At 40.9% G+C, this 18154-nt stretch overlaps 1 protein-coding gene across 11 annotated transcripts in view; it reads left to right on the forward strand.

Moving 5' to 3' along the window:
* CCDC91 (coiled-coil domain containing 91) overlaps nt 1-18154 on the forward strand; it is a 518367-nt gene that overhangs the window by 71208 nt on the left and 429005 nt on the right. For all 11 annotated transcript variants that reach the window (XM_089771336.1, XM_089771314.1, XM_075901346.2 and 8 more), the window contains 2 exons: nt 13531-13700; nt 15060-15266. In XM_089771336.1, the coding sequence (XP_089627462.1) occupies nt 13531-13700; nt 15060-15266 (377 nt within the window). The remainder of the gene's footprint in view (nt 1-13530; nt 13701-15059; nt 15267-18154) is intronic.

Here is an 18154-nt window from a genome sequence, read left to right on the forward strand (position 1 = left end):
CTGTTTATAAATGCTTATTCACTTAGAGTTATATAAGTTTCTGTTAACTCCCTAGTTCAATTTAGTCAGTACCCTTCTCCCTGTTTAAAAAAAACAAAACAAAAAAAAACACACCAAAAAACCAAAATACCCAAGCGAAAGAAAGGAAAGAGACAAAAACATGGAATCATGCCTAGTTCACCTGGGTTAAAAAATGTGAGGCCTGCCACGAGACTATGCCTGCCTTGGACGGCTCTTCATCTTGTATACGTTGCCTGGGTGAGAGCCATGTCTCACAGAAGTGCCCTCACTGCTCTAAGCTCACAGCTAGAGCTCGACGAGACAGGGAGATGAGGCTTCGCATGATTCTGTTTGTTAAGGCTCTTCAGCTTCAAGGATCTGCCTCCCCCCCCGTGGCCGTCACAAGAGCCCCGGGGCCTCTTCTCCAACTGCTGCCCCTCCAAGGAAAAGCAAATTATCTCCAATCCGCTCTCTGCCTGCTACTTCGCATGGCAGATTGAGTATAGGCAACAAACCGGGCACTTCTGGGGTGTCTACGGTGTGCACTACTTCAATGGCACGGTCTAAACAAAAAAATCTTCCTGATTTACAGATAGCTGGAAATAGGGTTTCTAGAGAAGTGCAGATGGAAAAGTTTATCCATATGTTTAGTTGAGTCCTAAGAACTCTTTTTTACATGCACTCATACTGTACCTTTTCTAGTATTTTAAGGGACCCAAAATATATCACATAGAGCAATGTTAGTAAAACAAGTGGATTATATCAGTATCTTTTCTGTACTCTGGAATAGAAAGCTGAGCTCTGTGAAACATTTACTGCAGGTGCAGTGGAAGTTACATGTATATTTATTAATGCATCCCTCAACACATACTTGGAACAATTTTACCATCTTATAATGAGCATCCTTTATATAGAGTTTCACTAAGCTGAAAACTGCAGTGAAGAGTTAGAGGGAAAAAATGACTCTATTTTGAATTATGCATTGGCTGTTGCTATTTGTTTAGTTGGAATAAAAGAGAATGAGCTTGGAATAGATTCCATCTTTCTCCAATAAATTTAGAAAGATTTTTCCACTGGCAGTGGTTGATAGTTTATAGTTTGAGTGTTGGTGATTTTTTTGTTTTTTATTTGTCTTTGTTCTGCTTTGTGCTAATGTTCTGTGTAATTGATTCATTTGGGCCAGAAATTGGAATAGTATTGTCTATCCTAGGAATTTCACTATCTTTCTGTGTCACTAAGTAGCTTTACAAATTTTAGAACTGTATTTTGCCTTTTCTTCCTATTGTTTTTTCCTTACTATTCTCTTTTATTCCTCTTTCTTCATTGTGGGATTTTGCTAAGTGTAAGCAATTGTTGGTTGGTGGGATTGAGCTAATAAAAGCAGTTAAGATGGTAAAACTGCCACTGTTTCTCCACTTTTATACTTTAGGCTCTTGAGTTGTGAAGGACCATCCATTTTCTGGGCATGCTTCATGGATCTGTACCAACATGTGAAAGGAGAGGGTGAATTTGACTTCAACAAGCCTTTTTAATAAATTTATGCTAGAGAATTAATTGTTGATCTTGGTTCAAGGGATTATTCTAATGTTAATGATCCAATTGGCTGAAAGTTGAAGCTAGACAAATTCAGAGCAAAAACTAGGTGTGAATATTTAGTAGTAAGAGTTGTTAACAAGCGGAACAATTTACCAGTGGTTAAAGTGTATTCTCCATCACTAGTTAAGATTGGATTGTTTTTGTTAATCATACGCTTTATGGATAGGATTTTTTTCCGCAGTATCTTCTTTTATACAGTAGGCCAGACAAGTTGATCACAATAGTCCCTTCTGGCCTTGGAATCTATTAGTCTGTGAATCCTTACATATAGCATATGTATGTAGGCAACTGCTAATAATGGATACTAATTGTTTCTGTTCAGAGTGGATTGATTTAAATCAATAACAAAAATTGATTTAAATAATAATTTAAATCCAGTTTCCCACTGATACTTCTTCTCATAGTTGTTAAACAATGGTACAAATCTGATAATTAAAACATGTTAATTTACAACTCAGTACAGCTTTTTATGACATTTAAGAAGGTATATTTTTTGTAATTTTTTTAGGTAACTTGATTTATTTTAATTTAGGAAATAGTACATAGTACTCATTCCCTGTGTCAAGCTGCAGACGCAACAGCAGTGCATTAGTAATGGTAAGAATTAAATCACACAAACACAATAGCGCTTATATTTTATTAAACAAAATCTTAAATGTTACATAAGTGTTTCACAGTTGCAACTGCTGAGTTGCTGGCTGATGGCTGTCCTTAATTTTTTTCCTGTAAATTATCAAGTTGTATTAACTCTGGCAAGTTATCACAACACTACATCTACACATTCTTTAAAACTTCTACAACTAGCTCGCATCTTCCCTACTTTCACTGTTACGTGGATTCATAGAATGTAACAAATACAAATGTTCCTGCTTTTTCAGCGCCCAGTCGGTTTCTTAGATTTGAGTGAATAATACTGAATGATGAAAATATTCTCTTTGGAGAGGACTCTGCTGCTATGAAAAATTGGCGTAACCACTCGTGGAATTCTGTTTCAAATTGCTTGGCTAATGATTTTGAGATGCCCATGCCATGGTGGCAGGAGCAGTATCTTTAGAAGTTAAGCATTTTTCTTTATATCTGGGGTTAAGAATGTTCAATAAAATGAGGTGGAGTTAGTGATTCATTCACTTCTTTACTGCCTGCAGTTTAACTTTCTGGTGAGGTATTTCTTTCGTCTGTTTCTTGAAGAGTCTTTCAAATTTTAACATAATCAGCAATACAGCAGCAATTTCTGCGAAGTTTGTTTAAAGCTCTGGGTAATAAGTTTCAGTATACTGAGCATATCTGCTCTCTTCAGTGAAGCTGAAGCAAAATGGATGAGACGGAAGTACAGTATTTTGTGACTTCAACAACATTTTCTTTTGTTTATGGAGAAGACATACTTAAGTATTTGGCTAAAAGATGCATTAAATGGGCACCAAAGCCACGAGGTTTTTAAGGAGTATCCTCCTGCTTCTTCCTTTAAGTAAAACTGCACACGTGACTGTTGAATTTTTGGTCACAGTTTATTACGGTGTGCCATTTCTTTTAAATATTCTGTTGCGGGGGCATTTACCGATATATCCATTGTTTTTGAAAGAGATGCAACCCCATCTTTTTCTTCAAGGGTCCCCTTGGGTATTCCGCTTAGGTGTGTCAGCTCCATTGTGCACATGGCCCAGAGATCTTTGCTAGCAGTCTCCTGGCATGTGGTGCACAATTGCCCTAATTAAGTTAGGCACACAATGGTGGTCATTCCCTCAGTTCCTTTCAATGGCCACCGGCATCGATCGCACTTCAACCAGTCTCCCTAATACACCGGGGAGGGAAAAAAGGGGGGGAGAGGATAAATAATAAAAGAAAGTAGAAGAATTAGGGGGAGAAAAAAAGGAAAGGACAGAAAGACAAGTGTGCGAAGAGGTGCGCGGTCACTTCTGCTATGTCCCGCTCCCCTGCAAGACAACACAGACAAATAATCCTGTCATGCCCACACCACTGGGCTTTAAAAGGAGTACAAAGTGCGGAATAGCAATTGCAGCAGCAGACGGACACGGGCAGTGTCGGCGTGGCTTAGGGCAAGATCTTTCGGTCAGTCATTTTCCTTACTGTCAATAGCTCGCCCCATTCTCCAAGAGGGCAAGAGATTTACAAAGAAGACTGCTATTTATGGATATCATGGCTGAGTCACAGCCTCATTCGCCCCCACCCAGAGGTAACCTTCTCAGGGAGGAGGGCAGGAGGAGCACTCCCCGGCAGGGATGTGCCAGAGACCAGGAGCCAGAATGGAGCACAAAATGCTCTTGGTCCCCCACTGAGCCTCAGCCTCTAAACAACAAAAAAGTAAAGGAAGCTGGTCGGAGCACCAGCAAACAGGGCTCCCAGAAGCAGGACAATGGATCCTGCTTAAAGAAAAGCCATGACCCTCACATGGAGCAAAGGTCTACTGGACATGCTTCAAGCTGCCCACAAAGGAAAGCAATACCGCTGGAGAACATGGTACCGTGAGGCAGCAGGAATACCGGCAAGCTATAGAGCAGCGGAATGCCGCATGTTAGCAAGCACTTGGTACCGCCGATACAGGCATACTTTAAAGTGCCAATGGTATAGACACAGACAGCGGTAGGGAGCTACACAGAGCTGCCCCCACCCCAAACTCTGGTACTGAGGTTCATAACAGAAGCTGAACTTGCAGTAACATCGTACTTGCAGTAACATGCTTGTACTATTCGGTACCGGTTCCACATCATACTCCAGATATTCTCTGTTCTCCTCGATACCCGCATCACAAACATCCACCAGATTCAGTGAGGATGAGGAGGAACAGTCAAAGGGCCAGCATAGAGTTCCTCCACATGCGGGATTGCAGCACCAGCAAATGCAGACATGGCAGATGGCACGGCGGATGCCTCCACCAATTCCACCACAGTGGGCATATTGGGATCCTTGAGCACCTTATAGAACCCAATAATTTCAAAACAATATGCAGGTCCTAGTGACACAGTCAGCTGACATGAACATCTGAAGGAGAGCTGACTGGGACCAAACTGACCATGACAGCGAAATATCTATGGAGGAGGCAACCCCGGCTTCCTCTATTCTGCCCAGTACCTCCTACTCTAAGACAGAGGAACACAGTCTCCCACGTAACCAATGAAAGGGGACGACTTCAGGAAGTTCTAAGGCTTCTTCAGGAGGGTGGCGGACACGCTTGCCATAAAATTCTCTGACATAACACAGAACAAACACAAACTCACAAGCATACTCACTTTACCTGAACACAACAGGATGGTTTTACTAATGAATGAAGTCTTGATGGATCCTGCCAAGGTCATTTTCAAAACTCTGTCATTGGTGCCTCCAATATCGAAAAAGCTAGACAAGAAATATTACCCTCTGAGTTTGAATTCCTATTCTCTTACCCTGCCCTGAATTCCAGGACCTTTCATTCAAGGGGGAGAAGCTCTTTGTAGCGGCAACAAACTCAGTCCTCCACACATTAAAGGACTCCAGGGCGACAGTCTGTACATTAGGAATACAACTGTCTGGAGCCAAGAGAAAACAATACAAATGCTATAACCAAAGGTTCAGGGTGCCAGCGTACATACAATAGCAAAGACCCTATGAAAACATGAGGCACGTGAGACAAGCCTGACACAGACAACCAAATGAGCAATCATTGACTCAGGTATCCACCTTGCATCAGCAAATTTGAGGATTTGGTCAAGGGTACAAAAGCCCCCACTTCCCCAAGGCAGGTATATCCAAGCAAACAAACACTTGGAATCATACTCACCGCATTCTACTTGGCATGGACAACCATCACATCAGACCAGTGGGTTCTTGAAATAGTACAAACTGGATACTAAATCCCATTTACAGCAGTTCCACCAACCCACACGCTCCTTCCTTGTCCCTCTCCAGGGACCCCTCTCACGAGCTGATTCTCCTAGAAGAAGCAAAGCAGCTCCTGGAACTAGGTGCTATAGAGAAGGTACCCAGCACTTACAGAGGAAGGGTTTTTACTCCTGGTACTTTCTAACTACCATGAAATCGTGTGTGTGTGTGTGTGGGGGGGGGGGAAATGGAGACTCTTCTTAGATCTCGGGGTCTCAACTGGTTCATCATGTACCAATGATTCAAGATGGTCATGTTGGCAAAAATTATACTTGCTTTAGAGAAAGAGTCATGGCTAGCTACCCTCGACCTCAAGGACACATTTCCATGTATATATTCATCTGGATCATAGAAGATTCCTCAGGTTCACCATCAAAGACTTACATTATCAGTGCAGGGTCCTCCCTTTTGGGCTGTCCATGGCACCCAAAGTCTTCTCCAAAGTCCTGTCCATGATTGCAGCACACCTGCACAGAAAATGAATAAACTTCTTTCCATATCTCAATGGTTGCCTGATCATGGTGTTCGCCTATGGCAACATGGAACACTCACTGGAGTCAACATGAGCATTGTTCAACATGCTTGGGCTCTTGCTGAATCTGGAGAAGTGCGCCCTTATCCTGACACAGACATTGGAGTTCATAGGTGCTCAGTTGGACTATAATTGGGGCATAGCCCTAGTGTTGACCTAGAGATGGTCAAGAATGTACGATTTCATCATGTCTGTGCAGAGTTGTACACACACCATGGCATGGACATGCATGAAAATATTAGGAAACATGGCCGTATCCACGTTCATAGTCCCCAATGCCTGATAACTTATGAGGCCATTTGAGGCATGGCTACACTCCATGTACTGCCCCAGGTACCGTCCGCTCCATGAAACAATCCATGTGCCCAGATGGGTGAAGGACACCCTTACCTGGTGGACATACATAAACAATGTCTGCATAGGCAGGGCTCGACAAACTGTGAGCAAGTAGATTTCAGCCGGTAGCTCTGTGCGCCCCATTCACCGGCGCTTCGCGCATGCGCAGTGCCAGTCTTGCACATGCGCAGTGCGGGGCTGGCGAGTAGCTCTCGCCAGGGTTTGTCAAGCCCTGTGCATAGGACTTCATTCCAAACGCTGCCTTCGTCTGTCACTATCACAACGGACGTGTCCCTACTGGAATGGGGAGTTTGATATTGCAGGGTCAATGGTCACGCAAAGAGTCCCAACTTCATATCAATTTGTTGGAACTCAGAGCAGTAAGGAAGGCATATGATCAAATACTTCCACACACATGAGACAAACACATGAGAATAATGTCGGACAATGTTGCAATGACATTTTACATCAACAGGCAAGGGGGAGCAAGATCATGCAGCCTGTGTGGAGAAGCAACGAAACTATGGCAGTGATGTATTGTATACAATGTCACACCTACTGCGATGCGCTTATCGGGCAAGGACAACGTCCTAGCAGATGCTCTTGGCAGACAATTCCCACAGAACCACGAATGGGAAAAAAACAAATCCATCTTAACTAACCTGTTCAGGAGATGGGGATGCTCAGTAGTAGGCTTGTTTGCAATGCACTTCAACTCCAAGTGCCCCCTGTATTGTTCCAGAGTGGGCATTGGACCACGATCTCTAGGAGATGCGTTTGCAATACACTGGGATTTTCCACTGGTGTAAACATCTTCACCTATACCTCTAATACACCAAACGGTAATAAAGGTTAAACAGGAAGCATCAAGAGTCATATTTGTAGCTCCCATCTGGCCGAGATAAATCTGGTACCCCACCATATTAGCATATTACAACTTAGCACACATCAGCTGTACAAGTTTTCCCTGGTACGAGCTCTATTTAGTCAGGACAAGGGGCGCATACCACACCCCGGGATACATACACTGAACCTACGAGCCTGGATGCTTGTTGACTCTTATACAAGGAGCTAACCCCTTCTCGAAGAATCAGACATCCTAATTAATTCCAGGAGGCCCACTATGAGACGAACTTACCTGCAGAAGTGGGCCAGATTTGTGGCCTGGAATTTGACTTGCACGGGATCCACGCAAGGCAGGGATATCAGATATACTGGAATATAGCCTTCACCTACAAGACGCAGGATTATCAATTAGTTCTATCAATGTGAATTTATTACCCATATCAGCCATTCACCCACCCATACAAAGATACTCCATTTTCTCTCACCCTAGCGTTAAGAGATTCTGGAAAGGACTCAACCAAGTCAATGAAAGTGTTTATTGTTGACAATGTGAAAAGGAGAATTTGTGACATAAATGAACTGAGCAATCTTTTAATCTATGGTCCCTTGTTTGCATTGGCCAGTCCATACTACAAACTCATCCATGATGATAGTTTTACTGAATGACTCTAATCTTTTGCTTGCTGATGATACTATAATGTCTGAAATATATTGTTGTTGCAGCAATACTGTCAACAGTACCAACTGATGACTTCGAAGTTGTTGCAGATAGATAGTTGAGTCTCTTATGCGTAAATGGGATCCTGAAACAACATTAAAAAATAATTTTGGATAGATGTTCTTTTCACTCTGTTGTTTAGTTAATCATTTACATTTTTTTAAGCACAGATGGAAATCAAATTCCAAATTACCAAAAAAGCTCAAACTGACTGTGCTGAAAGTGAACTTTATTTTGGAATAAACCTCACTGACCTCAATGGTGGTTATTTTTATGAGAAAACAAGTATAAGATAGGGCTATCCTTGGGAAAGCTGAGTTATATAGAAGTAAAATAGAGAACAGATATATGGCATCAAGATTATGGTCTATGACTGTGATATTCCAAAATTAGGGGCATGTACTGTCTACTGTATGTTTGAAAAAGTTTGTCTGTCTGTCTGTTCAAGAGCTCCTCCAAAATGGTAAGAGCTAGGACCACCAAATTCAGTATCCAGCTTTCTCTTATCATAACTTAAGGATTTGATTATACCGGGAAAATGGGATGTGTCTGGTATGGGGTTGTTTCTTATGAAACCATACGGAAAAAGAGACACCAGGCAGGTGAAAATGGCTCACTGGGGGTGTACTTTCTTCCCTCCTCTCCCGTTCCCAGTCAGGGGCTGCCCCAACCCTGATACTCCCACCCCCAAGGGCATTTTAGGAGGGGCAGCGTGGCTAGATTTGATAGGGACATTATTCCCCTTTGTTAGAGAGTGAAAGGAAAGTGAAGAGTTTGCTACATTCCTCACTCTTACTGGCGAGCGGAGGGGGCAGATGAGCTGTGTACTTTGTTTGCTCTTGCTCCCAGACAGGAACAGGAAAGGGAAGAGCAAATAGCCCAGGTGCAAATCTCAGGATAGGGGGAGGATTTTGGCCGCCCTGCCTACCCCTCTACGCATACATGCGCACATGCAATCACTTGCCGAGAACCCCTTCTCAGCCTCCTGGCCTGAGCCTCTCCTTAGGGACCTAAGCAGCGCTGGGTGAATGTTCTAGTGTAATCTAAAAAAAAGAAAATAACAGTCAGTAGCAATTGACAACTCTAGTTTTCTCTTACTGCAGCTCTCTGTATCGTATGCTTGGATGATAGATTCTAAACCTAGTTAACTGATTAAACAAGCCACAAGGATTATCTAAGCTAATTTTTTTAACTAGCATCCAACATTGCAAGCAACTTAAATTTACTTGTTAAATCACACTTACAGTAAAAGGCATAGTCTTGAATAATGAGGCATTGAAAAGTGAATTATTTAAGTTACTAACCAGTTGATCCACACTGTTGTTCAGATATCTCCATCTCCATCCATATAATTTTCTCCTAATAAACAGTTTTCCTTATGAAATTCCATTCTTGCAAATAGGCCCTGCATCATCTTCTTGCACTTGACACATTTTCTGTTTTTGTCCAGAGAACACATTTCTTCAAAATATTCACCAGATAGGGTCTCATGCCCAGAAGCCTTGACCACTTTTCTGTGCCAGAAATGTGGGGGAATGGGATCTTTGTGTGTGCTGAATATCTTCCTGTTTCCTTTCCAGTTCACTCCACTGTTTCTTTTTATGCTTCCTTTATCCCTTCCTAAAGATTGTCTGTGTCTTTAAGACAATGTCTTAACTAACTCCACTGCCATGCTTGGCTCAGGTCTTCCACCACCACACAAGCACAAAATAAAACCATCTTATCCAGTCTGTGTCTTTGCATATTACTTTGCTATGCTGAGGAACAGAAATTGAAAGCCCAGAATTTTCAGGAAACAAGAGCTGGTAGTTAGGTCAGACAGACTAGAACCATTAATTTGTTTTTATGAGATTATAATGGTAGATGTAGCATGTTTGTGATGAGATTTAATTGTACCTGTTACTTTTAAATGAGACATTTAGTATTTTATTCATGATTTAGAAAAAAAATAAAAAAATCCAATTTAAATAAACCATAGAAGACTCTTAAATTATATTGTCTTATTTCCTCGTAAGAATGGAATGCTGTAGGATTTATTTTATTTTATTCATGAAGAAGCCAAGATTGCAGTCTGGGGTGGAATTCTCTAATTTTATTAATAGAATCTCTAGTTCTAAACATTTGAAAAGACTAGTTAGTTTCTGTTTTTTTTTTTTAAAAAAAAAAACCATTTTAACCATTTTAGTGACCCTGTAGATTGCATGCTAGTAAACTGGCCTTTTTTCCCCTCTACTGAAAAATCATATCTATAACTGGTGTAGTCCAACATTCCTAAAACCAATTTAATACAATATTGATGCAATCTCACTGGCTTTTCCTCCACGTGGTTACTTTTTACATACTGTTATTTATTATTTAGTGTATTACCATTTATTCCCTTAAAAACTACCTAGTTCACTGTAATGTAGAAGTTATAAGGATCCACATGTAAAATCATGGCTCAAAATAGGAAACTCCTTTCTATGGAATGTAATGAGTGCACTGCTCTACAGCCAAAATGCTTCAAACTTTACTAATTCTGGGTAACTGAGAACAAAAATGATGCTTAAAATTGTTGATTGGCTCTAGTTTTCAAGATATGCTATTGGGTCAGTATATACGACCCTTGACTTGCGAATGGCGGAGGATAAGTGAGTTATAAAGGGAAGGGATCTCAATTTAAACCAGAAATGACTAAAATACATCTTTGACTGGATCTATGAATAAATCTATGACTGGGTTTGGACAGTACTTGCTTTTTAGGCAAAACAATGAATGATGCAATCTGAAGCTCGTATTGCGTCATACATCATATGAATTGCATCATGTTATTCCTAGAAGTCATGGATGTTTTGCTGCATAATGGCAATGTTTTGCCATCAATTCCGGTTGGTCATTCAGTCCATATGAAGGAAACCTATGACAACATGAAACAACTTTTGAGGTGCATAAACTATGACCAACAACAGTGGCAGCTTTGTGGCGATTTGAAGGTTGTTGCTCTCTTGCTTGGTCTGCAGACTGGATACACAAAGTACTGCTGTTTTCTCTGCGAATGGGATAGTCGTGCAAGAGATTCCCACTACATCAAGATAGATTGGCCACTCCGACAGTCATTGGAGCCTGGGAGGAAAAGTGTTCAGCATCCACCACTTGTTGAATCAAGGAAGATTTTGTTGACACCCTTACACATCAAGCTGGGTCTGATGAAGAACTTTGTCAAGGCCATGGACAAAAACACAAGCAGCTTTCAAGTACCTCCATGGAAAATTTCCAAGGTTAAGTGAAGCTAAGATAAAGGAAGGTGCCTTTTTTTTGGTCCTCAGATTCGTGAACTTCTTCGAGATGATGCATTTGACCATGCACTGCGTGGCAAGGAAAAGATGGCATGGAAAGCCTTCCAGTTAGTGGCAATAAATTTTCTTGGAAACAACAAGGCAGACAACTACAGGTTGTTGTTGGAAAACCTCCTCAAGGCATACAAAAGCCTTGGTTGCGACATGTCACTAAAAATACATTTTTTGCACTCTCCTCTAGATTTTTTTTCCACTGAACTGCGGAGCAGTGAGCGACGAGCACTGCGAGCGTTTTCACCAGGATATTGCAACTATGGAGAAACGGTATCAGGGCAAATGGAGCCCATCAGTGCTTGCAGACTATTGCTGGACAGTGACAAGAGATGCTCCATTTAATGAGTACAAGAGACAAGCCAAGAATTGCCGAGTAGACACTGAATAGGACTAAACTATGTACATAATAGTTTTTTGCTTTTTGTTTCATAATAAATTTTATTTATATAACCCTTTTGCTGATTTGTAAAGTGTTACATAAACAGAACAGGTGAAATATTATCATGTAAAGCAACCATAAACACATAAAAAGACCTAGGTTTACAATTCATGATTAAAACTCTATTATCTACACAATACACATAGACGTAAAATGTCAAAACTTAAATATCTTGGAAACAGTAGCCAATCAGTTGTTTTAATTGTCATATTTGAATTCAGCACATCAAAATACATAATAAATAGCACATTTTATCTCTGAAGCAGACGACTTCTAATAAATTGTAGACCAATGCTATGGAAGAGCTTCACGCATTCAACAATAATTATTACACCTGTGTATTGTTGGACATAAGGTCGTTGTATTTATTTGCTTTCCTTTGATCACTGTTGTAGATGCAATGTATAACACATGTTGTATTTAACAACAGATTGGCAAATTGTTAGGTTCCATGTTGCTTGGTGAAATGTTTATCTAAATATTCTTACGTAGAGCTGTCTTTATTCCTGTCAAGGTTGTTCTCCATTCTAACACTCCCAAGTGCCTGCAAGAAACTTTAGAATGCCTTGTCTTTATGGGCTTCTGCTTAAAATGTCCCCAAGATCACAGATTCTCTGGCCTTGGAAGGTAGCTGCCACCACCAAGTGGGAAAAAAACAACAACAACAAACCTTTCTTTTTGAACCCAGGAAGAGAGAGCACTTAGTCTTCATCCAAAGGGGTACTTTCAAGCTCTTTTACCACAAGTGAGTTTGGAATAAAAATGAGAAAACAAATTGCAATTTCTGATAGCTGACCTCTGAGTCTTAGGCATGCATACACAGACCTCCTATTATCTTCCAGGATGTAAGAATCATCGCCTTAAACTTGATTTTAACAACTAAACAAAAAGTTATACTTGGTTGCTTAGGTGTTACAGAGCAACTGAGAAAAGAACAGATTAAAACACAGAAATTGTATCTCTGGAATACAGCTTAAGATGCAGTGTGTGGGGGGGTGGGGGGTGCGGGAAGGGGGGCACATTGACTTAACATAGACAAGTTTAACCAAACAACAAAACAAAGAAAATAACCTGATTGTGACTAAATAGACGTTTCCCTGTCTACTTACAATCTGAGTTTCAAGATCCAGTCCATTTCCATGCCCAGTATTCTTTATGGCATGGTAGTTCTGCCTGGTTCAATTCATTTTCTCCCAACTCTTGGCTTTAAAACTCACACAAAGAAAAACAGCAGGCAGGTATATCTTTCCATTCAAATCTCAACACCTTTTCCCATCTGCTCCCTGCCAATACCCTCTAAATACCTGCCAACACCCTTTAGTCACCGAATGCTGGCCAGCACTATTCCTACCCATCACAGTTCTCCATCCAAAATATACTAGGTGCCTTAATTCCATACCATTAGAAATAACTACCTAGTACAGATTGAACCTCTCTTGTCCCTGACTCTGGTCCAGCAACACTGCTGGATCAGAGAGAACCTGGACCAGAGAGTTTGGTGGCTACAAGTAGTCCTGGAACAATGGAGCCGTAGCAGCCTCCGGCCAGGGGAGCTCCAACAGCCCCAGGATAAGGGAGCACTGGCACCTCAGGCAGCGGAAATACAGCATCCCTGGCAGCACCAGTGCTCTGGAGCCATGGAAGCTCCTGTGGCCTCTAGACAGCAGAGCCCTGTTGACTTTGGGGAGCTGAGCCCCGATTGCCACAGCACTCCCAATGTCCCAAGGCATGTTCGTATTATAAGTTGTATTTTTCATAACAAAAATGAACTGTTATGTTCACTAGAATTAGATTTCAGAAACATGTGTACCTAATTAACTAATATTGGATTTTTGTGTGTGTGTTTTCTTTCTTGCATTAGTATCTGAAGTCCATGTGCTACAAAATATTTCTTCAGATATTTTACCGGAGCATTCTCTGCCTTCTGCTTGCCCTGTCCCTTCTGATCCATTCATCTCATCAGGTGATAGCATACAGGCAGCTGTTCAAACAGTCAACTGTGTTTTAAACCCCGCTGTTGTTAAAGAACAGGTAAACACTGTATTTTTTATTAAAGGAAGTTGATGTGTATTATTCTTTGGCATTATCTTTTTTTCTGATGATAAAATTAGAGATTTTTTTCTCAAGTTGACTCTTGAGTAGATTCTACCATTTGACTTACAGAACAAAGATTTCAGTTACCTGCCTGTGAATATTAACTGTGAAGATGAGTATTTTTGAATCCTTTGAGATGGCAGAATATAATTACGTTACAAAGTAATGAAGGTTTTGCATGTATATTTCAGATAACACTGTACTTTATATCCACATTAAAATGCTTATCAACCTCAAAATAGTAATTTCAATACAATAATGCTCTTTTTCTATAATGATTTTTAAAGTAATATGTGAACTTATGGTTCCTAATTAAGCTATGAATATTAAAATGTGGTCAGTTTTCAGCACATATGTAAGTGCTTTGCTTAACTGGGACCATAATGCTGAAATGCATGACGCATTTGCAGCAACATACCTTGGAAACTGCTAAATTGCTGATAGATACCAAAAAATTCAAAAGTAATTATTACTTAAAATTGTCTTTTCTAGCATCCTTAGAATTAGATGATCACCATAAGATTGATGAGCCCCCTCTCTCAAAATGAAAAGTATCTTACTCCCCAAGTGTTCCCACCAACTTCAGTGTGGTTACTCGCTCTGTAAAATACAATCCAAAGTGAATTAGGTGCTTACCATCTGGTTGTTGGTAAATTTTAAATTTAATGTTATTTCAGAAGCAAATGTTTCCGTGTGAGCCCTTCAGACACAGGTCTGCTAACCACCATGGGTGTGTCTACACTGGCATGAATTTCTGGAAATGTTTAAAACGGAATATTATTCCGTTTTCATTTTTTCCGGAAAAGGAGCATCTACATTGGCAGGCTGCTTTTCCGGAAAAGCCCTTTTTCCGGAAAAGCGTATGTGGCCAATGTAGACGCGCTTTTCTGGAAAAGAGCCCCGATCGCCATTTTCGCGATAGGGGCTTTTTTCTGGAAAAGACTACTGGGCTGTCTACACTGGCCCTTTTCTGGAACAGTGTTCCGGAATAAGGACTTATGCCCGAGTGGGAGCAGAATAGTTTTTCCAGAATAGCGGCTGATTTTGTACAGTAGAGCATCGTTGCTTTTCCGGAAATTCAAGGGCCAGTGTAGACAGCTCGCAGCTTATTCCGGAAAATCGGCTGATTTTCCGGAATAAGTGGCCTAGTATAGACACAGTCAATATGTATATGTTATGACAAACTGACATTTAACTTCTATTGAAAGTAAAGTTTACATATCTCTTTTATGAAAATATTTCAAAATATGGTCTCATCTCATATTATTTATTACTTTGTCTCTCCTATGAATTTAGGTTCAGTTATCAACTAGTTCTTCCTTGGATACCTCTATTCCTTCTTTGAGTTCAACAGAAGGAAAACCTTCAGAAAATTCAACCATCCCTGTGAGTGACTCTGAGAAGCAGGGGATAAATGGGTCAAAGAAGCATCTTCAAACAATAATTAAAAGTCTAGAGATTGAACTCAAAGTTGCTGATGAAGAAAAATACAGAATTAAAAAGGTATGGCTGCTCTTAAATGCATGCAAAACTTAATTATAGCAGGAGCTGGCAGTGGTTACACATAGTTCAGGTGCTTAATAGTTTCTGTTATGAGACCTTATTTTCAGTTGGTTACAACTTTTCCAAACTTGAGCTGTTCATGCTTAAATTTTCCATGTTGGGGTCTGCCTCAGGCTGTGCTGCTTCTTTTTTTGTTCTTTAATTTAAGCAGCAAGCGGTTCAACTTGTTCTGAGAATTTGATTAGGAAAAGGTGGTGTCTTTCCAGTGTGAAAACATTTACAGTCATTTTGTTGAGATGCTTTAGCACCTCTTACTCTAGAACATAAGAACATAATAACAGCCATACTGGATCACACTAATGGTCCATCTAGCCCAGTATCCTGTCTGTCAACAATGGCCAATGCCAGATGCCCCAGAGGGAGTGAATACAACAGGTAATCATCATGTAATCCCTCTCCTGTCATCCATTTCCAGACAAACAGAGGCTAGGGACACCATTCCTATCCATGCTGGCTAGTAGCCATTGATGGATCTAACCTCCATTTATCTAGCTCTTTTTTGAGTCCTGTTAAACTGCTAGTCTTCACAACATCTTTTGGCAAGGAGTTCCACGGGTGGTGCGCTGTGTGAAGAAAAACTTTTTTGTTTGTTTTAAACCTGTTACCTATTAATTTCATTTGGCGACCCCTATTTCTTATATTATGGGAACAAGTAAATAACTTTTCTTTATTCATTTTTTCCACACTGGTCATGATTTTATAGACCTCTATTATACCCCTCCTCCCCCAGCCTCCTCTTTTCTAAGCTGAAAAGTGCAAGTCTTTTTAATCTCTCTTCATATGGGACCGGTTTCAAACCCCTAATCATTTTTAGTGCCCTTTTCTGAACCTTTTCCAATTTCAATATATCTTTTTTTGAGGTGAGGCAACCACATATGTATGTAATATTCAAGATATGGGTGTACAATGGTTTTATATAGATTTATAAAATATTTTCTGTCTTATTTTCTTTCCTTTTTAAAATTATTCCTTACGTTCTGTTTGCTTTTTTGACTGCCACTGCACATTTAATGGATGTTTTCAGAGAACTATCTACAATGACTCCAAGATCTCTCTCTCGAGTAGTTGTAGCCAAATTAGTCCCCATCATATTGTGTATATATAGTTGGGATTATGTTTTTCAGTGTCCATTACTTTACATTTATCAACATTATATTTCATTTGCCATTTTGTTGCCCAGTCTCTTAGTTTGGTTAGATCTATTTGAAGCTCTTCACAGTCTGCTTTGGTCTTAACTATCTAGAGCAGTTCAGTATCATCTGCAAATTTTGCCACCTCACTGTTTGCCCTATTCTCCAGATCATTTATAAATAAGTTGAATAGGATTTGTCCCAGGCAGACCCTTGGGAGACACCACTAGTTACCTCTCTCCATCTGAACATTTACCATTTATTTCTACCCTTTGTTTCCTGTCTTTTTTTAACAAGTTATCAATCCATTAGAGGACATCCCCTCTTATCCCATGACAACTTACTTTACTTAAGACCCTTTGGTGAGGGACCTTGTCAAAAAGCTTTCTGGGAATAACTACACTACATCCACTGGATCCCTCTTGTCCACATGTTTGTTGACCTTCCCTCCCCCCAAAGAACTCTAGTATATTGGTTAGGCATGATTTACGTTTACAGAAATCATGTTGACTTTTCCCTAACAAATTATGTTCATCTATGTGTCTGACTATTTTATTCTTTACTACAGTCTTAACTAATTTGTCTGGTATTGAGATGTTAAACTTAGTGGTCTTTAATTGCTAGGATCATTTCTAGAACTCCTTTCAAATATTGGCATCACATTAGCTATCTTTCAGTCATTAGGTACAGACGCTGATTTAAAGGCTAGGTTACAAACCACAATTAGTAATTGCACAGTTTCCCATTTAAGTTATTTGAGAACTCTTGGGTGAATGCCATCTGGTCCTGGTGACTTATTATTGTTAAGTTTATCAATTTGTTCCAAAACCTCCTCTAATGACAGCTCAATCTGGGGACAGGTCCTCAGATTTGTCACCTAAAACAGGGACTTGATATTTTGAAACTGGAATTGCCCTGGGTTCAGATAGGAGCCTTTTGCTGTCTCTGTAGAAATCATGTTCAGTACAGGTTGGACCTCTCTGGTCCGGCAGCCTCGGGATCTGACCAGTTCCAAATGAGGGAATTTGCCGGATCGGGGAAGTCTCCTGTTGTTGGACCCTCACTCCACCAGCTGCCCTCACTGGGTTACCAGGCTGCTGCAGCCTTAGCAGCCTGAATTGTCACATCCCCAGCCCTGGCCCCGCTTTGCTACCATGGCTACCGTGTCCCCAACCCTGCTTCTGGAGTTGCCATCGCTCTGGCCCCAGTCCTGGTCCCGTCCCAGCCCTGCCAGGCTCTGAGCTGCCAGCCCTCTTACCACTGGAGCTCCCAGCCAGACCACGGATGTTGCCAAATGAGAGAGTCCTGGTTTTGGGAAGTCCAACCTGTACAACTTTTGTAAGAGACTGGCAGTTCAATTTACATGTAATCTGAAGAATTTAATTAAAAACCAGTTCCCCTCCGTGGGAGGGGACAGGAACACAGCAGCGGTGTTCCACCTTCAAAATGTACAAGAGAGCTTTCTGGGGCTCTTGAACATTCAAAAGCAGAAGCCCACATGGTGCTTGGGTCCATCGGGGGACTCTAAGTCTGCCGCTGACCCCAGGTTTCATGTGGTATTTCAATCTTTGAAATGCACGGAAGCCTCTGCTGGGGCTTGTGTACGTTGCAAAGGTCGAATGTCATGCGGCACTTCCTCCTTTGAAATCTAGCAAGAGCTGGACAGGCGCTTGCTACGTTTCAAAGCGGAAGTGCTCT

The sequence above is a fragment of the Pelodiscus sinensis genome, chromosome 1, assembly GCF_052426305.1.
Source record: "Pelodiscus sinensis isolate ZL-2025 chromosome 1, ASM5242630v1, whole genome shotgun sequence".
NCBI classification, from domain to species: Eukaryota; Metazoa; Chordata; order Testudines; family Trionychidae; genus Pelodiscus; species Pelodiscus sinensis.